The following is a 23,753-nucleotide window of genomic DNA, read 5'->3' as shown; positions in this document are numbered from 1 at the left end:
TTTAACCTTCAAATATATAGGGAAGTTTATTGTTTATCTACAAGTAGTTTAAAACCAACGGTTCAAATGGAGTACATCACAATACACATTTACCAATAACTCAACACAAAGTAGGGGGAGAGAAAGGGGACATTAGCAGTTGACAAGAGCTTTCATGACATTGGCATAAACAGACCCAAAAAATAAAGAAAAACGTAAGAAAAAAACTGCAGCAATCTCTAAACAAAGGCCTAATAAGAATGTGTAGGCAGTTTCTAGACGTATATATTTATATATATGGCACTTTGAATATTGTATTGCATTTTGATAGAAAAAACACTGTAAAAAGCACATGCCCACATTAAAAGAGAAATCTTGTGGTACCTTGAAAAGTCCGGGATCAAAACCACGCACGCCACATTCCGCAAAAGTGATTCGCTCCCACAAATTGTGCTTAACATCTCTTTACAAAACTAACATTTTCCTCCAGTAATGTTTCAAATTTGGTACCTTTATTTATTTTTTTGTATTTTTTTCCAAACTATGGGTTTTAAGAGAACAGCACAAAAACAAAACAAAAATATGATTATTTTGGTGGTAAAACTGCAAAAATCGGTGTGATTGTGTGAGAATGGCTTCGCACACAAACAAAAAAACTAGAAAACACATACACCCTGAGTTTACAACTCTTTAGCGCCACCAGGTGAGCAGTTTCTAGGAACCCTTGGTTGTGGGTGAAGTTTTAACAGGGGTGTCGCACGGCGGAGAAAATGCCACCCTGATAAAAAACGTGTAAACTTTTGTGCTGAATAATGGAATGTACTCGTAAACCAACACAACTGTGGTGGATTTAGTCATTTCAATGTGATGTGTACACAACTGACGCAGGAAGTCACTTCAAGGAAAATAAAGTCTTCAAAATAAAGCAAATGTGTGACAGACATGCAGACCTACAGGTTGTGATCTCTTCTTCAGGGGCTCCCACAATTGCAACCACTGCAAGTGTTTGTGTTGCTGCATGTGCATTTCTATCTACGTGAAGAAAACCTTGTTACAGCCCAAAACCAAACACACACACACACACAAAAAATAAAATAAAAACAGAATTTGACACATGAGCACTTCAATGACAGTTCTAGCATCTACAGGATTCACAATGTAAATCGTCTTTCATCATGAGGCAACAAACCCAAAAGCGAGACGCTTTAAATTAGTCAAGAAAAATTCACAGAAAGTTAACGCGTACCATGGAAGCTAAATACTTCTTTAACACAGGAAAATCATTTGCATCCAAAAAAAAAAAACATGGGATCTTTTGTGTTTTTATTTGATCAAAATTTAAACAAAAAAAAATTCACGGGAGAGGATTGTTTTAAATTGTTATTTAGAAAATCAAACAGTTTTAGTCCTCTCTAAAAATGTCACACACTGAAGACACCCCCGCCCCCTTCCCCAACACAGATGACGTTACAACATAAAGTCTACAAAAAAAACCCAAAGTTGTGCCTGGGTTCTGTTAGTTAAACCTCTATAGATTCAATGGTATAAAATATAGGTAATCTAAATGTGCATTTAAACCACAGATTGTCTATTTGTGAATCAGTTCTAAAAAAGTTTGACTCATGTAGGTAAACATTTCTCTTCAAAGAGGAAATGTACCTTTTATTGTGCCATCAGTCTAAAAAGAAAAAAAAATAAGGAAACACACTGGAGAATTTTGCAATTGAAGGACGATAAAATTAAAGAAAAGAAATACTGGTTTAAGTCTTCACATAGCCCACATAATGTAGAGATCAACACAGATCACTGAGAGGGATTTTCCTGGTCACTTTGAAAAAATGTTGGAAAGTGGTCTGTCTTTTTTTTTTTTCTTTTTCCTTTTTTCTTTTTAAAGAAGCCAACATATTGCTAATGGCACCAAATAGCACAGCTGTGTGCCAATCCCTGTATTTAACTTTCAAGTGAACTTTACTGAGAGAGGTAAAAAGAAAAACATTAAAACAAACTAACAAAGCTAAATTAAAAATAAGAAATCCCACAGGTTTTTAAAACATTTGCAAAAAAAAAAACAGAACAGAAAAAGCTCTCTTAAATGAATTCCAAGCAGTTTTCACATTGATTGCTTGACCTCTGCGCCCGTCACATTTCTTCACAAAAAGCAAAAACAAAACAAGAAAACGAATGAATTTACATGCAGAAAAATCAGGTCGAGCTAAGGTCAGGGTCAGTGGGTGGCCAGGTATTGGTCAGGCGAGCTTAGAGAGACATCACAGACAATGGTGGGATGATGAGGCCGGGGAGGGGGGGGAGTTGGCTTGGCTTTTAACATCATGAAGACATGCTAGGCTAATGATGAGCAAACAGGCATGGAGATTTGTTCTAAAAAAACAAACAGAAGAAGAGGAACAAAAAAACGAAGAGGGGAGAGACAGAACAGAGAGAAGAGAAAGTTAGGGGCACGGCACAAGAATCGTTTAGCCATGAGGCACAAAAAAACAAAAGTAACACTAGTCACCACACAGAGTAAAGACAACACAACCCCCCCCTCTTCCGATACACAAAAACAATACACAGATTTAAGGAAGTGACACCACCAGGACATATGGCAAACTCTGACATGCACATACTGTACACTTGGCACCCAAAGAGATCCATCTAAAGCCAGCCCTTTGTGGGAGACTTGGATGGATGGAATGACTGGATGTTAACAGAGAAAGAGGCAGCCTAGCTTAACACAATTTGGATAATAGAACGAGGGATGGGGGGGTAGAGGAGAGGTGAGGCGATGAAAGACTGAACACACCAAAGACTGCAAGATTTTCACATTAACGATGAACAAATGACGGACAACGTAAAAAGCCAAATGCAGGTTCTGGGCTCGGGGTCAACGCCGCTATAGACCTTTAAATACAACCGATGCTGAGTCAACCTGTCTCGTTTGACCTGAAGGCAATGAAGCGGCAAACCGGATGCTCTCTACTAAATACAAGACACAAGTACCTTCAGCGAACACTGACTCCAGTGATAGTCATAAATAATCATATACATTAAAATATTTTCTCAGACTCAAAGTACATGACAAAACTGCAGGAATGAAATACAGCAAAATGCAGAAGGATCATTGCAAACTTTTTTTCACCTCTTTTTTTATTTAATTTATTTTTTTTTATGTGGAAAAGGGCAAGTGTCCCTCCTGGGGTGGGATCTTTTCCATTACCCCACTGAGTCTCTGCTGTGGTGACCTTGGCTGGAGGGTGAACTTACCCTAGCAGTGCTAGCATTAGAGCTGGGGAGGGGGAAGGCCCCAGGTGAGGATCAGTAGGGTTTGCTGTCGTTCTTGGAGCGCTTCAGCTGAACCTTCAACCTCTTCATGCCGATCTGGAAGCCATTCATGGCCTGGATGGCAGCCTGTGCAGACACAGGATTGTCGTAGCTGACGAACCCTGAGAACGGAGCAAAGAGGTGGGTCACGCACAGAAACCGCTGCAGCTCAGAGGCTGTCACCGAAACTCAGAAATAGAAACCAACTCTTGAAGGAAATCGAGAAAATCTAGATAGAAAAGGTTGTGTTGAAAATTTTTAAGACTTTCCAATCAAAGTAATTAGATTTCTACAGAAACGAGAATAAACTAATCACATTTAGCAATCTGAATTAAAGCAATTCTTAAAAAGTCGTGCTAATTTTGTGCCTTTCATGATGAAATGTCTCTTCTTGTCCTCCTATTTTGTCAAATTAAAGTTTTTTTTCGTCACTTTGAGACATTCATGTATATTTCTAAAAGAGGGAGACATGGACTTGGGTTTACTGAACTCAGAATTTTTCAAAATAAAAGTGTGGTGCTTGCAATGAAAATACACATTTTTCTTGCCGGGCTCCTTACCAAAGCACTTGCTCAGATTGGTCTGTTTGTCAATGAAGACTTTGGCAGAGACCACATTTCCAAAAGGCATGAACATCTGCAGAAGGTCTTGGTCCCCGAACTCCTGCGGCAGGTGGTAGATGAAAAGATTGGCGCCCTCTGGCCCTACTCCATTTGTGAAAAGAACCAGAGGCTTAAGTTACAAACGGGCTTGGACTCACAAATCCAACAAAGCTGGTAAAAGTTATGTGACATTAATGAGCAAACGGTGGATGGGTGCGTATGTGTCTGAGGTAGGCATCTGCTCACCTTCTTTCTGACTGCCAGCTATGCTCTGCTGTATGAGAGTCTGGCTGTAAAGTGAGGGCAGGGCAGAGGCTGTGTACTGCTGCATCCCTGAGTAGGCCTGCGTCAGAGCATCCATGGAGCTGGCGGCTGACCCGTTCGCCATCGAGGCTCCCAAGCCACCATTTATAGCCCCCATACCTGTAGTGACAAAAGAGCTTTCTGGTCATCAACACTGCAAACAGAGGCAAGACGGCACCCAAACACAACATTAAGCTCATCATTAGCTGGAAGCTAAATTTGCACATCTATACTACAATATTTCTAACCGTAACCCAGTTCTGGTGCTTTTCAACTTCAGTCGAGGACTTCCAGCTAATGATGCTCTGGCACCATCTTGGGGCCCTGTTGTTGTCTGGGGCCACGTCCTCTCTTGCAGTCATGCTTTGCTGCTCTCTAGTCATTAAAGTGCAAGTACTGCTTTCTATGCACACCGCCCGAGAATGCTGCACACACGGGGTGTTCACGTGATACAAAAGTGCGTGTAGGACGAACACAAACTATGCTCCTTATTTGCAACAAATGCGTGCAAGGAGCATGCACTTATCAACCGCAGTCAGCCGATTTTTGTGGGGGACGGGGCTGTAATAAAACAGTACGCCGCACCCGTATTTCACCAACTTCCCTCTTACTTATCCTGCATGTTGTACAAGTGATTGCTATGACATGTTTACAGCATACCATTAGGGGAAAAAATGACCTATGACCTTGATATTTTATGTGAGCTAACTTCATCCTTCGTACAGGTTTGACCATGTTTCACCCACAGACAGTAAAAGCAGTTGTGACTAAGGCTTTAATTCAAATAAAGTCAACAAAATAGAAATTTTACAACCACTGAACTAACAACATTTGATTTTAAGTCCTCTCTTTAAAGTCAAACTTTTGTAATTTTGCAGTATCAAATTCTAAGAGTGACTGACTTATTCGGGAAATTGCATTTAAATTAAGGATCCTCATTAGAACCGACTAGAAAGATGTTCTCACCACTGACGCTGCTGGTTAGAGCATTAAGGTTGTTGAGGCCCACAGAGTTCCCAGTTAGACCCTGTAGTGTACCGAGAGATGCCAGAGTGTTCATGGCAGCACCGGCGCTGGACCCTGCTGTTGAGCCAGCTGCCAAAAAAACAAAGCAATTCATAAATCCTTAAAAAAATAAAAACAAAAAAAAAAAACATCTTTTCATAAAGGAAGTTGCAAAAAAGATTTAGCAATGCTTTTTATGGATAATTTTATAACAAATGTGTCATTGAATAAATCTGAAAGGAAACCAGACAAAAACAGTCACTCAATTCAACCAAAGATGAAGAAGGGGAAGAGGAGAGAACAAAAACACACACCTGGGCTGGCCAGAGCCCCGAGGGCTCCACTGTTTGTAGAGAGTGCACTGGTTGATGCTGGGGTGGCAGAACTCTGTGCTGCAGCTGCAGCTGCAGCCAGTGTCGCCAAGTTCTGCAGCTGAAGAGGATTCACACCCGCTGAGAGTGCAAAGAGACAGAAGTCATAATCAGCCACATTTATGCTCATGTTCCCAAATAAACCAAGTTCAGAAAAACCTTTGATATTACAAGTTTAGCGTGTCAATTTGAGTTTAACTCTGAGAGCAGAAACCATTTTCTTCTGTCAATGATTGCTGTACTTTGGGCGATCACAGCAATTTATATTCTAACATTGCAACAAAATCAAAAAACCGCTGCACCAAAAAGAGTAGAAAAATAACTGGATCTTATTCTGGGAAGCCTCAAACCCTTTCACATTTGAAGGAGGATTCTGACACATAGAACTGACTGCTTTGGTGATAAACCAGCAGACATTTTTGCATTAGTGTTCAAAAATCACAGTGCAGATGACTTGAGAAGTACATGTTTTCATATTGACCAAACTGTGGTTTCACATCGAGGCTGAACGCTCACCTCCTAGCCTCTGCATGCCATTGAAACTGCCTTGGTTACTGGTGGAAGTAGCCTGTTGAAGCAACTGTAGAGAATGATGAAAGAAAACCAGAGTTTAAAAAACATGACAAAAGCAATTCTACTAGTTAAAGTGAGTCCACTTAAAATTACTCAAAAATGAAGATAAATATTTAATATTTTATTTGTAGTTTATCCAGACAGCATTAATCATGATTAATAAGAGACAAATTAGAATGTTTTTTTGTTTCGTTAATCACATTTTTTAATCTATGATGTTGCAGTGTTCTCAAATATAAAAAGGAAGTTTGTAAGTATGAACTTGCATGAACTTTTTATTTGAACTCTGCTAAAAATGTCTTACATCGCTCTTAATGCAGGTCTTGGTGTTCTTGTAAGTGGCTGCTGTAACGATGTCAATGTGCGACTTTGTAGTTCTAAACAGAAATAACCCAAAACAAAGCCACACCTACTGAATTATGTAAGGGAGAAATCTTTATCATAAATTATTGGGGTATGTGGAAAGCTGATTGTGTAACTGGGACGTAAACTGTGGAATAAGATATGTATCAAAAAGTAGTTGGTGGTCAATATTTTTTTTATCAAATTAGGATGTTTTATTACTTTATTGTTTGAGATTGAAAAGAATACTTGATAGTGTAAAAGTAAAGGTTGGAAGTCTATTTTAAGAAATTAACTTCACAAAGCCACTTTTTTAGTTGTGTTTTGATATTTTACTGCACTGCAATGACACAAATTTAAATAAAACTACCTCAAAATGAGGCTTTTTACAGCATTTTAGTAGGTTTGATAAAAAAAAATAGATTAATTAATCCCACAAAAATAAATACATAAATAAATAAAAAATAAATCGCACAAAAGCAATAGAAAATACTTTACTTTCAAACTGATACTATTTGTGTTGACTGACAAATACATTTACCTTTAAACTGAGAGGAATTTATTGCTAAAAAAGAAGCTTTTTGTCCTTATTCTCAGGCACAAAGTGCTCATTTGTTCTTGTTTTAGTCACATGGATTTTTGGTCGGAGTTAGAAAACGCACACTCAAGTCACAGGTTCGTTTTAGAATCTGAGCTGAGAAAATCAGTTCATAATTTAGGCTGGAATAAAAAAAATCTTTTAAAAACAAACCATAAATAATGAAGGCTTCATAGCTTTTTGTAGCTGTTTAGTCTTCCATGCCTGAACATGGTTTACAGGAAGTGGTTGTGAGCCACATGGGGATACATACAGGTATAATTACACACTCCATTTGAGCAACACTTACAGCCAGATACTGTGGCGTGAGTGTCCCCAGCCCAGCCAGGTTTCCCCATGTTGAGGCATTGTTAAGCTGCTGAATTTGTTGCACCAGCTGCTGCTGCAAGCGCCGCTGCTCCTTATCCCTCTGTGTGTCGGCAAACTTCACTACCAAAGGGGAAGAACAGCCCTGGAGCACAGAAGACCAAAAAAAATATACACATTAAACCACTTCCACCACATTAACCGTTTGATTTTTTACAAAGTATTTTAAAAAGAAGGGGAGGGGGGCATCTTTGCAAGACAGTTTGTATTCATAGCAAATCTATTGAGGACAACTGCCATGCATAGCTGAGCCAGGCCACATTCCAAAAGAGCTATGGGAAGATGGCGCAGAAACAGTCATTTTAGTGCTCTGCGGAGCTGAACTTTGTTTACGGAAAGCACAGAACAGATGAACATTTAGAAACAGACACTCTAACGAGAGAATGTCAGCAGACAATAAGGGGAAAAAATGCAATACGATACACACAACCTTGCAAACAGACATCACATATTGTTCAGAGACGCATGGACAAGGCATGCGGTGCTAAAGTCTTTGAGAGTTAAAAGCCAGACAAGGACCAGGCTTGGTTGGGCAAATGGCTTTTGCATCAGCAGCACCTCCCGCGGCAGCTAAAATATTAGGGAGGACGCAATATGGGGAGAATAGGTGAAACCCCCCCCACTGAGGGGCCCACATTTACTCTGGCAAAAAGTGTTTAGATTGGTTGAGCTTTCTAATTAGATTTGGTCTGATGCTTCACTGGGAGCCTCTGACCTAGCTGTTAAATTATTGCTGCTCTACTTACAGAAAGAATCCACTGGCTATCTGGGACTACAGCCCCAGTTTTTGAAGAAATCTAATAGGATGGCAGCTGTAGCCTCGATTTATTTTTGTTAACCTATATTTGATGCGGCGGGTCTGTTTCCTTGTGTTTCAAAAGATAAGACTGACTCAGAAAGAGAAGCATGTTACCTTAATCAATAAATAATAGGATTACATAAAGTGTTGGGTCGTGTTAGCTCAGGGTGAGAGATCTGAAATATTAAAAAACACTTTGCAAATAGATTTAGTTCTGACCGAAACTCTGCAGAATTGATGCCATTGGGTTTGTTATCTTTTCAACACAAGGGGGCAGCAAAATGTATGAGTGGTGGTGGGGGGTTATGTGAAATAGGTGCTAAGGGGTACAGTACCTCCATAGTTTGAGAGTGATGCATGGTTTTGATTGCATTCTGTGCCATTGCTCTGGTAGCAAATGTGACAAACGCACAGGGAGGGAGGGAGGGGGGACAATAGGAGAAGGGAGGGGGGACAAGAAGAAACAAAACAAGACAAAAAAAAGGATTGGACAACTCGTTATGAACCCCCAAAAAAAGGACATTACAGTACAGAGAATGCCAACTCCAAGCACACAGAACCACCCTTACTGGTTAGCACATTGAGAAAGAACACAACGAGGAGAACATTAACACGTGTCACATAAGCGCAATGATCGACGCAATAACTCGCAGCCAAGAGAGGCTTGACAAGGTGATGTCATGGAGAAACACTCAACATGATTATATACACATAAAAATGCAGACACCTACACACGGACCAGCTAAATAAATAAGCCCTGTCAACATCCAAGCCCCTTTTTTCCTTTAATTGTAGGAACACTGTGTACAGAAGAACCAAAAATTAAGGCTCGACTGTCTCATTAGGGGAGGATATTACATTCCAGCACTCAGTGCTAACTTGTGCTTTATGCAGGAGAATCAGTGACTGGTTAATTCCAGCCTTTGAGGTTTGTGATGGAGGAGGTGGCGAAGGAGATGCAGAGCCCAGTCGCCTGCCAGCTGAGCCTACGAACACCAGCAGCTAGCAGTTGCCAAGGCGACAGCCGACTGAGTCGGACAGCGAGTGCGGCGGCCCTTCACTTTGAGATGTGGAGGATGAATGTCACACTTATAAAGGGACACACTATGGGGATGAAAAAGGTGCTACTGATGGTAAACGGCGAAGCACCGGGGAGGGGGTGGTGGGGTTCAAACCCTTTATGACCCACCGCCGTCCAGGAGAGTACGCTGTGACGGGCTGTACAGCCACATGTTTACAAGATTTCTACATCCTTACATCCCTCCTCTGCTTCAAAACAAACTATATAGGTTATAAAAGGCTAAATAAATCCCTCAAAAATAGGATAATCCTAATATAGATAAATATGTATGATCGCTTTTGAAAATTTAGTTTTACGTGTTATATCCTAATTTTAAACGGTTTTTATAACTGATTGCAACTCAAATAAATTATTCCAAAACACCACTTTTAAAATAGTGCAACCACATTTTTGAGTTGCCAAATTAACAAACATATTTACATAAAAGTTCATTAAAAGTTCTACAAAAATTTGGTATTAAATTTCAGGTGCAGCTATTGGAAAAGATGCAGCAACAGTGAATGCTATAATCACTAGATCTACAAACACTGCAACTATATACGTTTTTTGTGAGCGTTTTTTCCTTTAGATGTGTGCAGACCTGTTGGTGGAAATGACAGCCTTCTGCTGAATGTATGACAAAAATGCAACTCTTCCAGTTTTCATCCAGTTCCACTTTAAAGCTAAAGGAATCATACCTGTCCTAAAACGCTGCAGAGTCACTGTCTTTTAAAAATAAATAAGGGGACAGGAGCCATAAAGGGTTAAATCGAGTAGGGAGGGACTCCTATGAATACTTTATGAGAATATCTTCTCCGCTAGTCTGAAAGTGGTGGTTTTGAGGCCAAAGATGGACTTTTAAGCTAAAAGCACACCTACCTCTGCTCTGACCGTCTGGCCCCCGGAGAATTCGGCACTCTTCGATCTGTCCAAAGGACGAGAACATCATTCTGACCTCGTTCTCGCCGTACTTCTTTGAGACCATTCCAATAAAGAGTTTTCTGTCTTCCACCGCTGAAGAAAGTGAAAAAACTGTTACAAACTAAGGCAAATAACGCATCCTGCAAACCTTGCTCTTCAACACTTCTTATTTGTGGTAAAATTCTAAGAAAATATATATTTTTTGCCATTTCTAACTTTATAAAGTTTTTTTGAATATAGCCACAATTAAACTTTATATTGGAAATTTGAATTTCTGCCTCAATTTTGCTTCAAAGTCCTATTCCAACTATATATTTTTCTTCTGTAAAAGCGTTCACAGTGGTCTTTTAATTCTGATAATGCAGTTTTTTGCTAAAATCAAAAAAGCCTGCTTCATTTTTAGGACATTTTCTGCAGACCTGCAGAAGCTCAACAGAAATTCACTTTTGGGTTGTTGGTGTGGAAGTTAGCCTCACTAATTTCCCAGCATTCCATTTGTGTACACTCTCTTCTAGCAACAAGCCCCTCACAAGGCCAAGCTAACATTAGCATAGCCAAAAAACAACAACAACAAAAAAAAGCAAGCAATTTCAGGCCTATCCAGCGGTACAGATTTAAGTGAGACGACAGCTCAAACAAGGAAAATGCAGACATTTATGGATCAATTTGTCTGCAAGTGGATGATTTAGAAGGGAAACGAAGGCAGACGGCGTCACTAACGCTAGCTTTCTCAAACATCCAGTTTTCATCTGCTCCTGATCAAAGATGACTTGAATAAAGAAATGCTCAGAACTGCAGTTTTAATCTAAAATTATTTCATACATTTATACATCATGAGAAAATTGCTACAGTGATGCGCTAAAAACACCAAAAACATGATTTTCATTTGAGTGGGTTTTAAAGTCTTACTTTTTTCTAATATGTAAACATTTTTCTAACTAAAATGTGTTTATCCTTAATCCTACTTGAATTTTTAACTTAAATTTAAAAAAAACGCAGCACTTACCAGTTGTTTTCTCACTATCAGCAGGTTTCATCTGAATAGGGTGATGCATCTATGAAAAAAAGAAAGTCGTATTAAAAATAAGTTTATACTACATCAAATAGTGATGTAAATGCTTCTTATCACAACTCTTTTTTTGGAAGCGGTCACATTTTACACCAATCCTCCTGTTTTGTTGACCAACAACAGGACCATCAACCCTTTCTGCTGCCAGATTCAGAGGGTGGTGGTGGGTGGGGGGGGATCTGTGAGCTGGTAGCAGGGAGCAAACTCCATGTTCTCCCATTTCACTTTTAGCACAAGTGTAGACTTCCATTTGAACTTATTGATTTTCTTTTACAACACCCATCATTTCCTCAGTGATTTTTTAGCAGCAAGATAAACAGACGTCATGCATTGGCAGGGCTTTCAAACGCACAGTAAAGTTGAAATAATGCCATTTTACCCTGTAACTCTAATCAGAAATAAGCACCTAATTGTATTAGATAAACATGCAGCTCCTCCTTGAGCTTGTTGTCTGAGAAAGTGAAACGCTGCTTGATCAGTCATTGCAGGACTTAATGGATAAAAGCTGAACAAAAATAGATGAGAAATGATTTTGAATATACATTCTATGAGGAATAAAATGGAGTCAAACACGAGAAGAGTGCACGTCTGAAAAATGTTGTTTTCTAAGGGTATGAAAGAGAATAACGGACAGATGGCCCTCTCAGTGTGTGCACTGGCTGGCGTTGGTGACCAAGAGGAGGAAGGCACAGAAGGAGAGAAAACCGAAAGAGAAACAAGCTTTTTCCACTAGCATGCAAGGCAGTCGCCTGCAATGGATGCCAGAAACAGTAGGAAGAGGATAGGGATTTAGGCAGTGAGGTGCTGAACCACACTTAATTTGAAATGTCTGGTTGACAGATCGTCTGGTAAAGAGAGCTTGAATTGTATAGTCAGTCTGATAGCCTTCATTTATCAATTCAGTTCAATATTTACCTGTAACCTCAGTGACAGCAACTCCTCTTAAACTAGACTTGGATGCCGTTTTAATCCACAGAGGAGGGTTTTATTGACTGAAAAGAGTCGTCTAGAGTGATTTACAGGAATAGCAGACAGTGAGGATTAAACAACATACTGCCTTTATCATAAAAGAGTGCTTGATTTAAAATATATCCACCTCAAGGGACTCACTTTATTTTTTTTTTGAAAAAAAAAATGTAAAAATAAAAAATATATTAGGAAACTACAAATCCAAGCATTAATTACAGAAATAAAGTAATGACTTTTAGTAAACTTAAACATTTTCCTACATAAAATTAAAAAAAAAAAAGGTGGTGGCATTTTTCCCTTATTTATTTTCCAAAACAGTGAAATGTTTTACTGCAACGCTGCGTGCAGCACTTAGATTCAGCACCAGGCTGCTCCCTCTCACTCAAACACCCCTTTCAACACGGCACACTTTGGATGAATATAAAAATGCTGCACAGGAGAGGCACGCTCGGGGAGAGTGGTTGTTGCCAAGTAGATTTAATGCACTTTTCTAAAAAGCTTTGGCAAACATACCATCCAAAAGAATCATGTAAAAATGTATTGTTCTTTTCAAGAAAGATGCATCAAAAATTGACCCAAAAAAATCAGTTAAATTGGTTCATTTAAGGTAAAGATCCTCATAAAGAAATTTACCAAATTTAGAGAAGTGTTATGGAGGTGGTAAAGAAGCAGAACAGGAACTGAGATAGAAAATAATGGGATTCTTTTAAAAAAATATTGGTGATCTAGTGTGTTAGGTTTTCAACCGTATTCTGTTAATTGTTGGGTCAGCCTTGCAAAATTACTAGTCAGTTATTTAGTAGTAATAGAAGGTAAGAAGTATCACAGGCCAGGCAGACGTTGAGTAAACCAAGAGCTCAGCATTGGCTAGTCTGCATGGTAGTTGCAGGGGGCTCAAGTAGCTAAAAGCAGCCCATGCTGTGCTTACTCACCCCACTTAAGGTCTTTATGTTGTGCAGTGCATTCTGGGCCTCCAGTGCAGCTTTTCTTGTATAAAAAGTTACAAAACAGCATCCTGCAGAATCAGAGAACAGGGACAAACAGAAGGAAGGGAGAAGGAAACAAACATTAAAACACTGAACATAGAGACATTTAATGCAGCCCCCCCACTCCCAGCGGCCATTATAAAACGAAATGGATGCATGAGTAGATGAAAATACAGTCTCCCCCCATATGTGAGAAACATGTGACAAGATATTCTTGGCACCAACCATGTAGTTTACAGCTAAGACACGGAGTAATGAGATTTCAGGATGTGACAAAGCCAGAGATGAGAATGAGGCTAGAAATGTGTCAATAGACACTAAAAGCGTCAACGCACCCCAGCACTCACAACCAGTACATTTAACAGAATATCACCAGATTACACAGGAATTCAAAAACGCATTTATTCGTACGGCACGGTAACGGCACAAAGGAGACAAAAGGGGGAGAAGGAGGAGACCGGGGAGACGATGGGGGAGGGGGATACAAGAACTAAAGAGCGAGGCGGAAAGAAAGCCTCTCATCCTTCCGTCCCAGCAGACCGCCAATGGCGTTCAGGCCTGTCAGTTTCACTGGGTTGGGGAAGTGGAGCACTGCAGAGTCTCTGACCTATATAGTCTGTATTCTTCTGTTACTGGCACTCCCACGCTGAGGGGAGGGAGGCTGAACTCTAATATGCATCAAGCTGCACTCTTCTCTGCCGTTTAAGCCTGGACCACGGTTTACCAGAGCTAAATAAACACCCAGAGAGGCGTGATAATCAGATATTTTTCATGGCCTGAAAAAGCAACAACAAATCCGATGTTTCCTGTGTGATTTTGCGGAAAACTGGGTGACAATTTTACCAAACCTAGCCACATAAAGATGCAAAAAAAAAAAAAAAAGAAATCATCACCAAGCAGTTAGGTATGAAAAAAATTCAATGTAAAGAAACTACAAAAAGAGTAAAATTTGACAGTAAACTGAGAACACTGCAAACAGCTCACATCCAGCCTGATTTTTATCAGAATACATTAACATCACATTACCGTGTCAATAGGCCATCACAGCTAAGAAAAGGGAGGGGGCTCCTCTTCATAAAGAAGAGCTTTGATCGCCTCCCCATCCTTAATAAACTGCAGTGTCAAGAGTTTATTCACACAATTTTTTTCTAGATGTTGCTTTGAACACGTTAATGTTATACATTCATTTTATTAAAGATCCTAAAAAATATATTTCAATTGAAATGCTTGCATCCAGTTGCCCCATACACCAAAACTGTGTTCCAACACATCAACAGGCTTCAAATAGAGCATTTAACCATATGGTAAAAATTTGTGGATCAAATTATAGTTAAAAAAATAAGTTGACTTTTTGTTAAATTAATCTTTCCTCTCTACCCTCATGTGTAATTCCTAGCTCTGGTATAAGGGCCCAGGCATGGAAAAATGTTTTTACGGACTTAACTGACTAATGACACTGCCACTCGGTGTGTTTAGTGTCCCCCAAAGAGCAGCCATCACCATGCCATTAAGGTATCAAAACATTCCCAGCCGCCAACAGCAGGCCAAAGCATGGGTATACACATGGCGGCCCACGGGCCACATCTGGCCCAGAAGCATCATCTGTGACCCAGAGTGCAATCACTTTAAATGTAATAAAACTGTTAATGTACACTATATAAAGAAAAATTGTGCAGAATTCCCCAACATAGTTTTAGTATGTGAATGTAGCACGATGAGTAAAAGTGTAATTCTGCAGGTTCATACCAGAAAAAGTCCACTTAGTCCATTTTATTGAACTCTTGACATTCTATCCATAAGAGTAAAAACACTTCCATTTAGGACCCTTTAAAATAAAAAGTGGCACACAAGCACAAGCATAAACGTAAAAGCACTGCTGTGACAGCTATATAAAACCTGCCAACACCAACAACATTGACCCATATCTTAGAGTTGTATTAATTTTTAAATCCGTTTTAACAAATGCCTGTTATGAAGAGTTCTGCCTGCCATCATTTGCATGCCTTTAGCAGGAACACAAAGTTTCCAAAACAAATAACCTCTTTTTAAATGTTCTTTTAAAAAACATAAAAACTGTTGAGTTTGGCATTGCAAAAATTTGAGGTTTGTAATCTGTCCCAACCAAACTGGAAATAGAACTCTGACATACAGCATGTGGGTATAGCAGCATATGTACAGCAACTGCACACATGTGACTTTTAGGTAAATACATTTATCTAAGAACAACATGCATAGTCCACAGCTAGAAGTGATGCCAATGATGAAAACTCTGATAGAATGTTATTATTAGTCTGTAATACTATGAAAACCTAATGAATGATTATTGCTGCTGCAAGATTAATTGAGAAGTTTTGAAGTATTTTCTTTTCATAGACCACACAATCCACATGCAAGGACAAAGACATGCATCTCAATTTTATTATGTACTTTATTTTATTTATTTTTATTATTATCTGGTTCATAAAGCATAGATCCATGAAGATTCAAACAAACATAGTTCAATAAAAACAATAACTGATGCTTAAATAACCAAAATAATAATTAGTTAGGAGATCATACTCATTGACCAGAAAGTGACTTATTCAATAACCTTAATCTAGCAACCAATAACCATCTGCAATGTATCTTTAACCTGTGTGCTATCTTATGGGGTCCAGATGACCCCACTCTTGTGTTCCCATGAGGGATTTGGTAAGGAAATTTGGTAGGGAAATCCACAAAGGTGGACAGGATTTCATGCCATGGACACCAGTGAAGTTAACAAATCCTTGGGGAAAAACAATGGGGTGGTGTCTTATGGGTTCCAGATGACCCCACCTCCAATGTCTAGGATAGCACAAGGGTTAAAGGATTACAGATATTGCAAAACTTTGTTTCATAGATATTTATTTTTCATAAGCATAATCCTATATCACCCAAACCACAAAATAAGAGTTTTATGGCTGATCCTGCATCAAGTAGACAATTCATCATCCAGAGTTTGAGGGGCTGGGTTCATGAGAATTTAAGAAGATGTTTCAGAAGTGCATTTTTGGCGGTGACAGACAGCAGAAATGTTTTACCTTCCCAAAATAAATTGATAACAGTCAGCAGTGGATGTGGTCTTCCTCCCCAGACAGACATCTGGTTGTAAAGGTTTTGTTTGTTTGTGCTTCAAGGACAGCTTTGTAAACAAAAGTTGAAATAAACCTGGATTTGTCACAAAGCTGCCTCTGAAATGAAGACTTGTTTTTAACATCGTCTTGACGACTGCTTGGGAGTCAGACAAATACAATTCAGTTGTTCACTGAGCACTGCAGAACACAGGCATAAAAATAGGGAAAAAACAATGACCCAGATGGATTTAATACCTTCACAAAGGGGCTAAAAAGCTGCCAACAGAGTGCAATGGCCCCCTGCCATTCATGAACCTGAACTCTTGGGCCCCAAGCCGCACCCAGAGTTTGTGAGACATGCAACACAATCTTGGCAACCAAGCCTTATGATGTATGCTATTCAAATATTTGGCTGCAAAAATGGGGACTTTATCTACAATGAAGAATAAGGCTGCAGCATGAAGCTCTGCAACACTTTTGTGTGATGGGGCTCTGTGTCATGTTATAGTTTTAAAAGATTTTGAAAAGGTAATAGATCAACTATTTTTGATATTTACTGGAAATTCAATACACCTTATTTGGTGACAGCGAACAACAACTTTCAAAGTGTAATGTCAGATTACGCAGATACATTGCTTTGTATCTGTATGATAAACTCAAAATGATCCTAAATATTCTTTGGACAAGATCAAAATTATTTTTAGGGTTTTGCTAAAAAAAAAAAAAAAAAAAAAAAAAAACAGCACACAAGTCCTCAACAGTCCACAAAAATTAAAACGAGTGGTAAAAATTTCACTCCGACGTGATGTTATCATCTTGATAGTGTTAAAATCAACTTCACAATTAATCATTTTCACCAGGTGTAAAGTGTGTTTAAGGTTTGTAAAGTTCTTCTCCGTGTTCATGGATCCAACTGAAAACTCATGGAAAGATATGAATAGAAATATAAAAATCTTATGACCACAGATTGCATCATAAAACGTTTATCATAGGGATGTCTCATTGGGGCTAATAAGACAAAAACCTCACCTTTTCAATATAGGAAGAGAACTCAACAGTTTGAACTATATCTGAATTTGAAAGCATTAGTATAATTAAATTACACATGACTTGATTTCAAAACTTATTTAAAATTCCTTGATTTAGATGGTTAAAATATAATGGATATGTTTTCTTAAACCCAAAAGCTTGGGGTGAACATCCTGTACAATTTCAGTGTAATCTGGCACAGCTCATCACCAAGCTGTGCAAAAGTATGATAATAACCGTTTCTAAATGTTAGGTATGTTTAAGACCAGGTTTAGGAAACCCTGGCCAAACCAATTCCATGACAGAATTTGCTGGAGATGGTTTTTAAGCCCTGGTCCTCAGCGTCTTCTGTCCTTCATGTTTTTTATATTACACAGCTTAAACATCCTTGATTAAATTTCATCAAGCTCTGCAGAGGCCTAATAACACCAGACATTAAAGTTAGATGCACTTAAGCAAAGAAAACAGGATGGGGGCGCTGAGGTCCAGGTTACAGCTTCTTTGTGTCCTACCCATCACTATTCTCGTCTTTGCATCTCCTGAGACATTTCAACAACATAGTACCATTCTACACAACACTCAAATCAAAGTTGAGCACAGCTTTCATTAGCTGCATCAAGCGAAATCAAAGCAAAAGTCTATCTGGACCCCGACCGTACCTTTGCTCTGAGGAGGATTCTGGGCGCGATCACGAAGAATGTTGATCTGGTACACTGCTCCAAAGGGTTCAAAAAGCTCTTTCAACTCAGTTTCTGTCCAGGAGCGTGGAATTTGTCCCACAAACATCTTGATCGCATCTGGGTCCGGCTGGTCCATATGCTCCAGTGACCCATTCATCTTGTTGCTGTTGCCGTTGCTGAAGAAAAAACAAAAGGAAGATTTAAATTATAATTTAAAAGTTGAAGACAGAGTAATTAGCAATAAAATAAAGAACTAATTCATAATTATTTCTAAATAAGTAGTCTGAAAGGAAACCATTGATTTAGTTATAATTGAAACAAACTAACACTGAAGCGGTTTGGTATACGAAATTTCAATAATAGCAACCATTTGGCCTCCCATCATTAAAGTTTAAAAGCACAACAACAAAATAGACAAATATATGTCATCTCATTATGAAACAATTACTCAAAATTATCTGGCAAGCCTTTTCAACAACCAAACAACTTGAGGTTATTAGTCAGCCATTGCAGAGCAATCACCCTACAAAAGCTTTGAAACAGACATCCTCTTGAGTTACTATTCTAATCTTACGGTTTTAAAACAACCACTGCAACAGAGATAACACAATTTCACAAACAGACTTCTACATTAGGCCAACTTTAAAATAGCTGTAAAACAGAAATATTCAAAAGGAAACTATAATTCAAGATTGAAAAAATGATTAAAGCTATGGATTTACTGTTTACAGCAGCTAAATTAAAGTCCTTCATTGATGGTACAAATAAAAAATTAAATTGCTCAGAAACTTTTGGTGTATTTCTACAGGGCAAATGTTACTGCACTTCAAAATAAACCAACTTTTCCCCAGTCAAGCAGAGGCACAAACAATTCCTGTTTCAGATAAAACCTAAAATAAAAAATCTGAAACAGAACAGTTGTTTATTGGTAGATAATTTAGCAGGACATGCAGTAAATGCTGTAGTAATACACACAAGACACAATTTAAAAAAACAAAACCCCCAAAATTGAAAGAAACCATCAGAAATGTTTACAGACCTTTGCACACGAGACATCCATCTCTTACAAAATGACCCCAGCCGTTCTGCAGAAACACTAAACTCCTTGAGGGACTTAAATGACATGCTAAGTCAAGGTATCTGCTGTTTTTCTGAAATTCAAATCCTCAATTTACAAGAAACACTTTAGTACTCCCTAAAGGTCTGAATGATTACAAAACCTCTACTGAATAAAAAGGAATTCTATTTCCTAAAAGAAGTACAAGCAGCTCCCTGCCAGTTGCCTGCAACAGAAACACAGAAAACAGCCCTGAAGCTCTGGAGTCACTGAGCAGGCAGAGACTTGGTGTGGTATCTCCTCCTCAGGCGCTTTGGCGATGGTACAGAGAGTAACCTACGGCTGCTTCACCACAGCGGGGGTACAATCACATATTGTTCGCCCAAGCTGGAGAACACTATTCGCCGTTCCTCTGCAGCACAATGGGCTAAGTCAGAGGGATGCTTTGCGCTAGAGGCTTCATCAGCTAAGGCCACAGTCCTGGTGTTTGACACTTGCTAGATTTCCCCATTACCTATGTGACGCCATTTTTCTAAGGGGCTTTTCATGACGTCTTGTCAATGTGAGTGTAACTATATTCTGAACAGCTGGGCTTGTACCAAGGCTAAGAAAAACCATGATTGCATAGTATAGAAGAAGGCTTTTGCTTTATCATTTCAACATGAATAAAACAACTTTTTAAAGTCAAAATCTCTGAAATACATTAAAGGCCCTCTATTTTTTCTAAAACAAGAACACATGTGGAAACATGTTTAAAAACCTTAAGAACATGTATGGAAATCAAACAAATCCACTTGTAAATACACTGGGTATTTACCAATACACTCATCAGTTTTTATAGAAAATTTAAAAACACCAAATTCATCATTGGCATGTCACATGACTTTTGATCCGTTACGCCCCTAATTCAGACTATAATCTTAAAAAATTAAAACAATTCAAATATGGCTTATTAAAAATTATCAAAATAATTATTCAAAAACAGGAGATTTTTCTATTCTATCTACTCCAAAGTCCAAACTCATTACCAACAATACAGGTCAAACTCAACTGCAATGGCAGCAAGCTATTTTTAAGAACGAACTGATGCAGCATTGACCACCTGTTTTGGTCAGTATAATTTCTAAAAAAGGACAGGTGCTGGTTTACAGTGGACATCTCCTTTAAACTTATACTGTGTGAACACATTTTGTTGATATTTTCTGCAAAATGCTAATATTTGTGATTTTAAAGTCCAGACAAAAAAAAAACTTTTAGCAAGAACATATTTTTCCATTACTGATTACATTAATTTTGATATACTGTAAAAAAAAACGATTTAAAAAAGAAGGTTTGCAGGTTAACAATTAGCTTTAATAAAAAGCGTCATTTTGACACAATGTTAAACTATAGAACTGTCTTTTCTCACTGAAAAGACATTTAAAATAGTTTTCAATAAATCTCTAACACTATAACAAATTAAATGTCAAATCATTTTAATTTTTCTTCCTTACATAACCTATCTCTATTACCCCATCCTTAAAGCATCACATTTATTAACATAAGAATAGAAGTGCCATCATCTACTTGTTGATTCATGCATTTGAGTCATTTGCACTGCATTTGTTTTGTCACTTCAAAAAAATTCCCATCATTATATTCACGTTTTGGCTAAATTAGGATTAGTCAAGGGTGGCATGAAGAAGACAATTTATGTCAGTTTTAGTCTGGACTTAAATTGGTCTGTCGTCTCTACATAATAGTCAGGAACATGGCAGCTGGAACAGCTGTTCTCTGTTTAGAGAAAGAACACCAAAAGCTTCATGCAAAGATCGCAAAGGCATCATAATTTACCCACGAGTTCCGGCAAGACTTTTTTTTTGTCCTGTTCCATTTGCTGGATGACTGATTCTGATTGATTCATTTAATGAAACAGCTTTATAGTATCCAATCCTGGCATACTTTAAATTGGACGTTTTTTTATATTTTTATTTGTTTTGAATATTGTATTTTAAATTAACATTTAGTTAATATATTTATGCATCAATTGTTTTTATAGTTTCATAGTTCATTGTTATGTTTCCTTACAGATTGTTATTGTTATGTTTGATAACCAGACAACCGAATTTCTCCAAATGGGTTATAAAGGTATTCTCTACTCTCTACTTTACTAAAAGACATGGTATCAAATGTGCTGAGGAAAAGCTGCTTGAGAAACTGTTTTTGTTGCTGAACTGACAGTCACAAGACTGACTGTGTGTCACCCTTAAGACAAGCCAATTTTCCTCAAAAGTCATCAAACTAGAGTTATATTAAATTTGAGTTTAGACTAGGAATGAGGTTTTAGCATGCTGTCTTTGCTGGCTTTATTGATGTAACATCCTATGCAATGTTTTACATAGTTTTTAAACTACGAAAACATTTTTGAATTTGATAACTACATTATTTTCATCCAATTAACAATTTAGCAAATTCCTTAAAATGCAAACATTTAAAGTTGATTTAACTGGATCATGCAGTATAAAAAAACAGGAAATGCTTTAAAGCATTTTCAACAAGTTAGTTCTTTAAAAAAAACGAACTCTTTCATAATATAGGAAATATGTTTAACAATCCAACATCTGACAATTCTCCCTTTAGAAACACATTGAGAGCTCAATCAAACACGTGTTTAAAAGTTTATGGTACATAAGGAATGAAAGGAAGAGATCTGCTTTACTCAGTAACTGGCAGACGTCAATGGTAAAGTCTTCAGCAGTGCTTCCATAAACAGCTCTGCAATGTCCTGGCTCATCCAAGACGTCCCTCAGCAGCTGACAAGTCATCTAAAGCCAGACCCATGACAGTTGCACGCTTATTGCAGCACCAGCCATAAAAAAATAGGTGATTTATCTGGTTCATGTGTGTCCAGCTGATGAATTCTGACACTGCGTGCATACCAGAAACACCTTTACTGCGCCTGTAATAGAAGGACTGCCAAAGCTCAGCACATGTTTGACCAGCCCGTCGTTAAGTGTTGAAGTCTGAAAAAATGGAGGGTGGGGGGTAAATCACCCGTCGGTCTCATGTTTCAAGAGTATGTAAAAAATGTGTTAAGGATGCTAATTTTTTTATTACAGAACTCCAAATGATTTCCATTCTTGATTCTGTGTTACATTTGATGATTACGTGACTAAAGACAGAATTGGCAAAACACCATCCCTTTAAGAAATCATAGCACACAAGTATTGCAAAGTGATTGCATCAAAAAATGAAGGACAAACCGTTGAGACCTGTTGAGGCGTGAGGTAAAGGAAAAATCCTGAAGCTGTAGCTTGTTGCCACCAAACTAAATATTAAGTCACACACGTATATAACCTGCTTTCTGCAGTACAAGTTACAGCTATCTTGTATCACATATGTATCATCACCACAGGAAATATAGAAAGACCGATTTTCCAAAAGCAGCTTTCCCCATTAACCCTCAAAAATTGTTTTTTAAAACCATATACTCTAAAAAGGGGGAAAATTATTTGACTTATGGAGATTTAAAACAGAGATTAGGAGGGAAGATAACATTATTATAATTCTCTCATAAATTATTAGGGAAGATAAAATCCTAAGACCACGAAGATATCACTGGCAGCTATCAAGAACGGCAATTCGTTTGTAATTGACGTCTAAACTTCAAGAATAGAAAGAACTTTCTTCGACTGGCTAAGTTTATCTTCTTCAGTTTATAATAAAGACAAAATGATCTGGACATTTTTGTGACAAGCTAACAGACTAGGTGGGAATTTACGGAAATTAAAACGTGTTAACATTTCTAAAATGAAATATATATATATATATATATATATACATGAATGTTGTGACTTTATATCTCTAATAAAAGCAAACGTGCTCAATCATCTCCCAATTGGAATACATGTTCACGGTAAGAGCAACTGATGACAACATCCATCCCATTAACCTATTAGCAAAACAAGGGGGAAAATGCACTAAAATCCCTTGCACCTTTGAATAATACATCTATGGTAAATACTTTTTGAGAAAGGAGCAAAACACAAAATAGAACACTACTATAAAGAATTTATGTTAAATATTCAGCAAATGTTGTATGACTAATGCATTTTTAATGATAAAGGAAAAAATAGCTTAAAATTGGAAGTGCAAAGATTTTGAAGCATTTTTTCTGAAGGTATCCTTTGCTGTAAAAACGATTAATTAAATGTACACAAATTTGAAATTGAAAAATACTTGCTTATGCAAAAAAGCAGAATCTGGCATGGCTACATTATTCAAATGCTGCCCACAGAAAGAGTATAGGTATAATATTAGAAGGAAATTCTAGAATTTCTGAAGTTATTAGAAGGAAATTCTAGAATTTCTGAAGTTATGGAATGGGAACTTACTAAATTACATTATATAACTAATAAAATTTCCTTAAAAGTAAGGACAAGTTCTATTGCATGATTTTTCCTGACGTAGGACATTCAATTTGCTCATGCTACACTGGATCCACTCAGAGAGCACATCTATTTGTAAAAATAATAATATTATTTTCAAATATTAGCAACTGTGTGGGCAACCAATTAATTGAATTGTCAAGTGGATCAAAAGTAACATGTATTTGGGAAAAATTTTTTTTTTTTTTTTTTTTTTTTTTT

At 37.8% G+C, this 23,753-nt stretch overlaps 1 protein-coding gene across 5 annotated transcripts in view; it reads right to left on the bottom strand.

Moving 5' to 3' along the window:
- LOC112152168 (CUGBP Elav-like family member 2) overlaps window positions 1-23,753 on the bottom strand; it is a 29,670-nt gene continuing 5,917 nt past the window's right edge. For 2 of the 5 annotated variants that reach the window (XM_024281542.2, XM_024281544.2), the window contains exons 2-13: window positions 18,048-18,244; window positions 13,211-13,293; window positions 11,247-11,295; window positions 10,198-10,333; window positions 8,595-8,673; window positions 7,384-7,545; window positions 6,098-6,161; window positions 5,525-5,662; window positions 5,172-5,300; window positions 4,149-4,325; window positions 3,861-4,007; window positions 1-3,422 (exon numbers count right to left, since the gene is read on the bottom strand). In XM_024281542.2, the coding sequence (XP_024137310.1) occupies window positions 3,295-3,422; window positions 3,861-4,007; window positions 4,149-4,325; window positions 5,172-5,300; window positions 5,525-5,662; window positions 6,098-6,161; window positions 7,384-7,545; window positions 8,595-8,673; window positions 10,198-10,333; window positions 11,247-11,295; window positions 13,211-13,293; window positions 18,048-18,244 (1,489 nt within the window). In that variant the 3' untranslated portion in view covers window positions 1-3,294. The remainder of the gene's footprint in view (window positions 3,423-3,860; window positions 4,008-4,148; window positions 4,326-5,171; window positions 5,301-5,524; window positions 5,663-6,097; window positions 6,162-7,383; window positions 7,546-8,594; window positions 8,674-10,197; window positions 10,334-11,246; window positions 11,296-13,210; window positions 13,294-18,047; window positions 18,245-23,753) is intronic. The other 3 variants (XM_024281543.2, XM_024281545.2, XR_002920245.2) reach the window with 2 other exon arrangements.

Source organism: Oryzias melastigma, linkage group LG6 (assembly GCF_002922805.2).
Source record: "Oryzias melastigma strain HK-1 linkage group LG6, ASM292280v2, whole genome shotgun sequence".
Taxonomy (NCBI): Eukaryota; Metazoa; Chordata; class Actinopteri; order Beloniformes; family Adrianichthyidae; genus Oryzias; species Oryzias melastigma.
The sequence above is the reverse complement of the archived record's forward strand: the minus strand, read 5'-3'. Positions and strand labels throughout refer to the sequence as shown.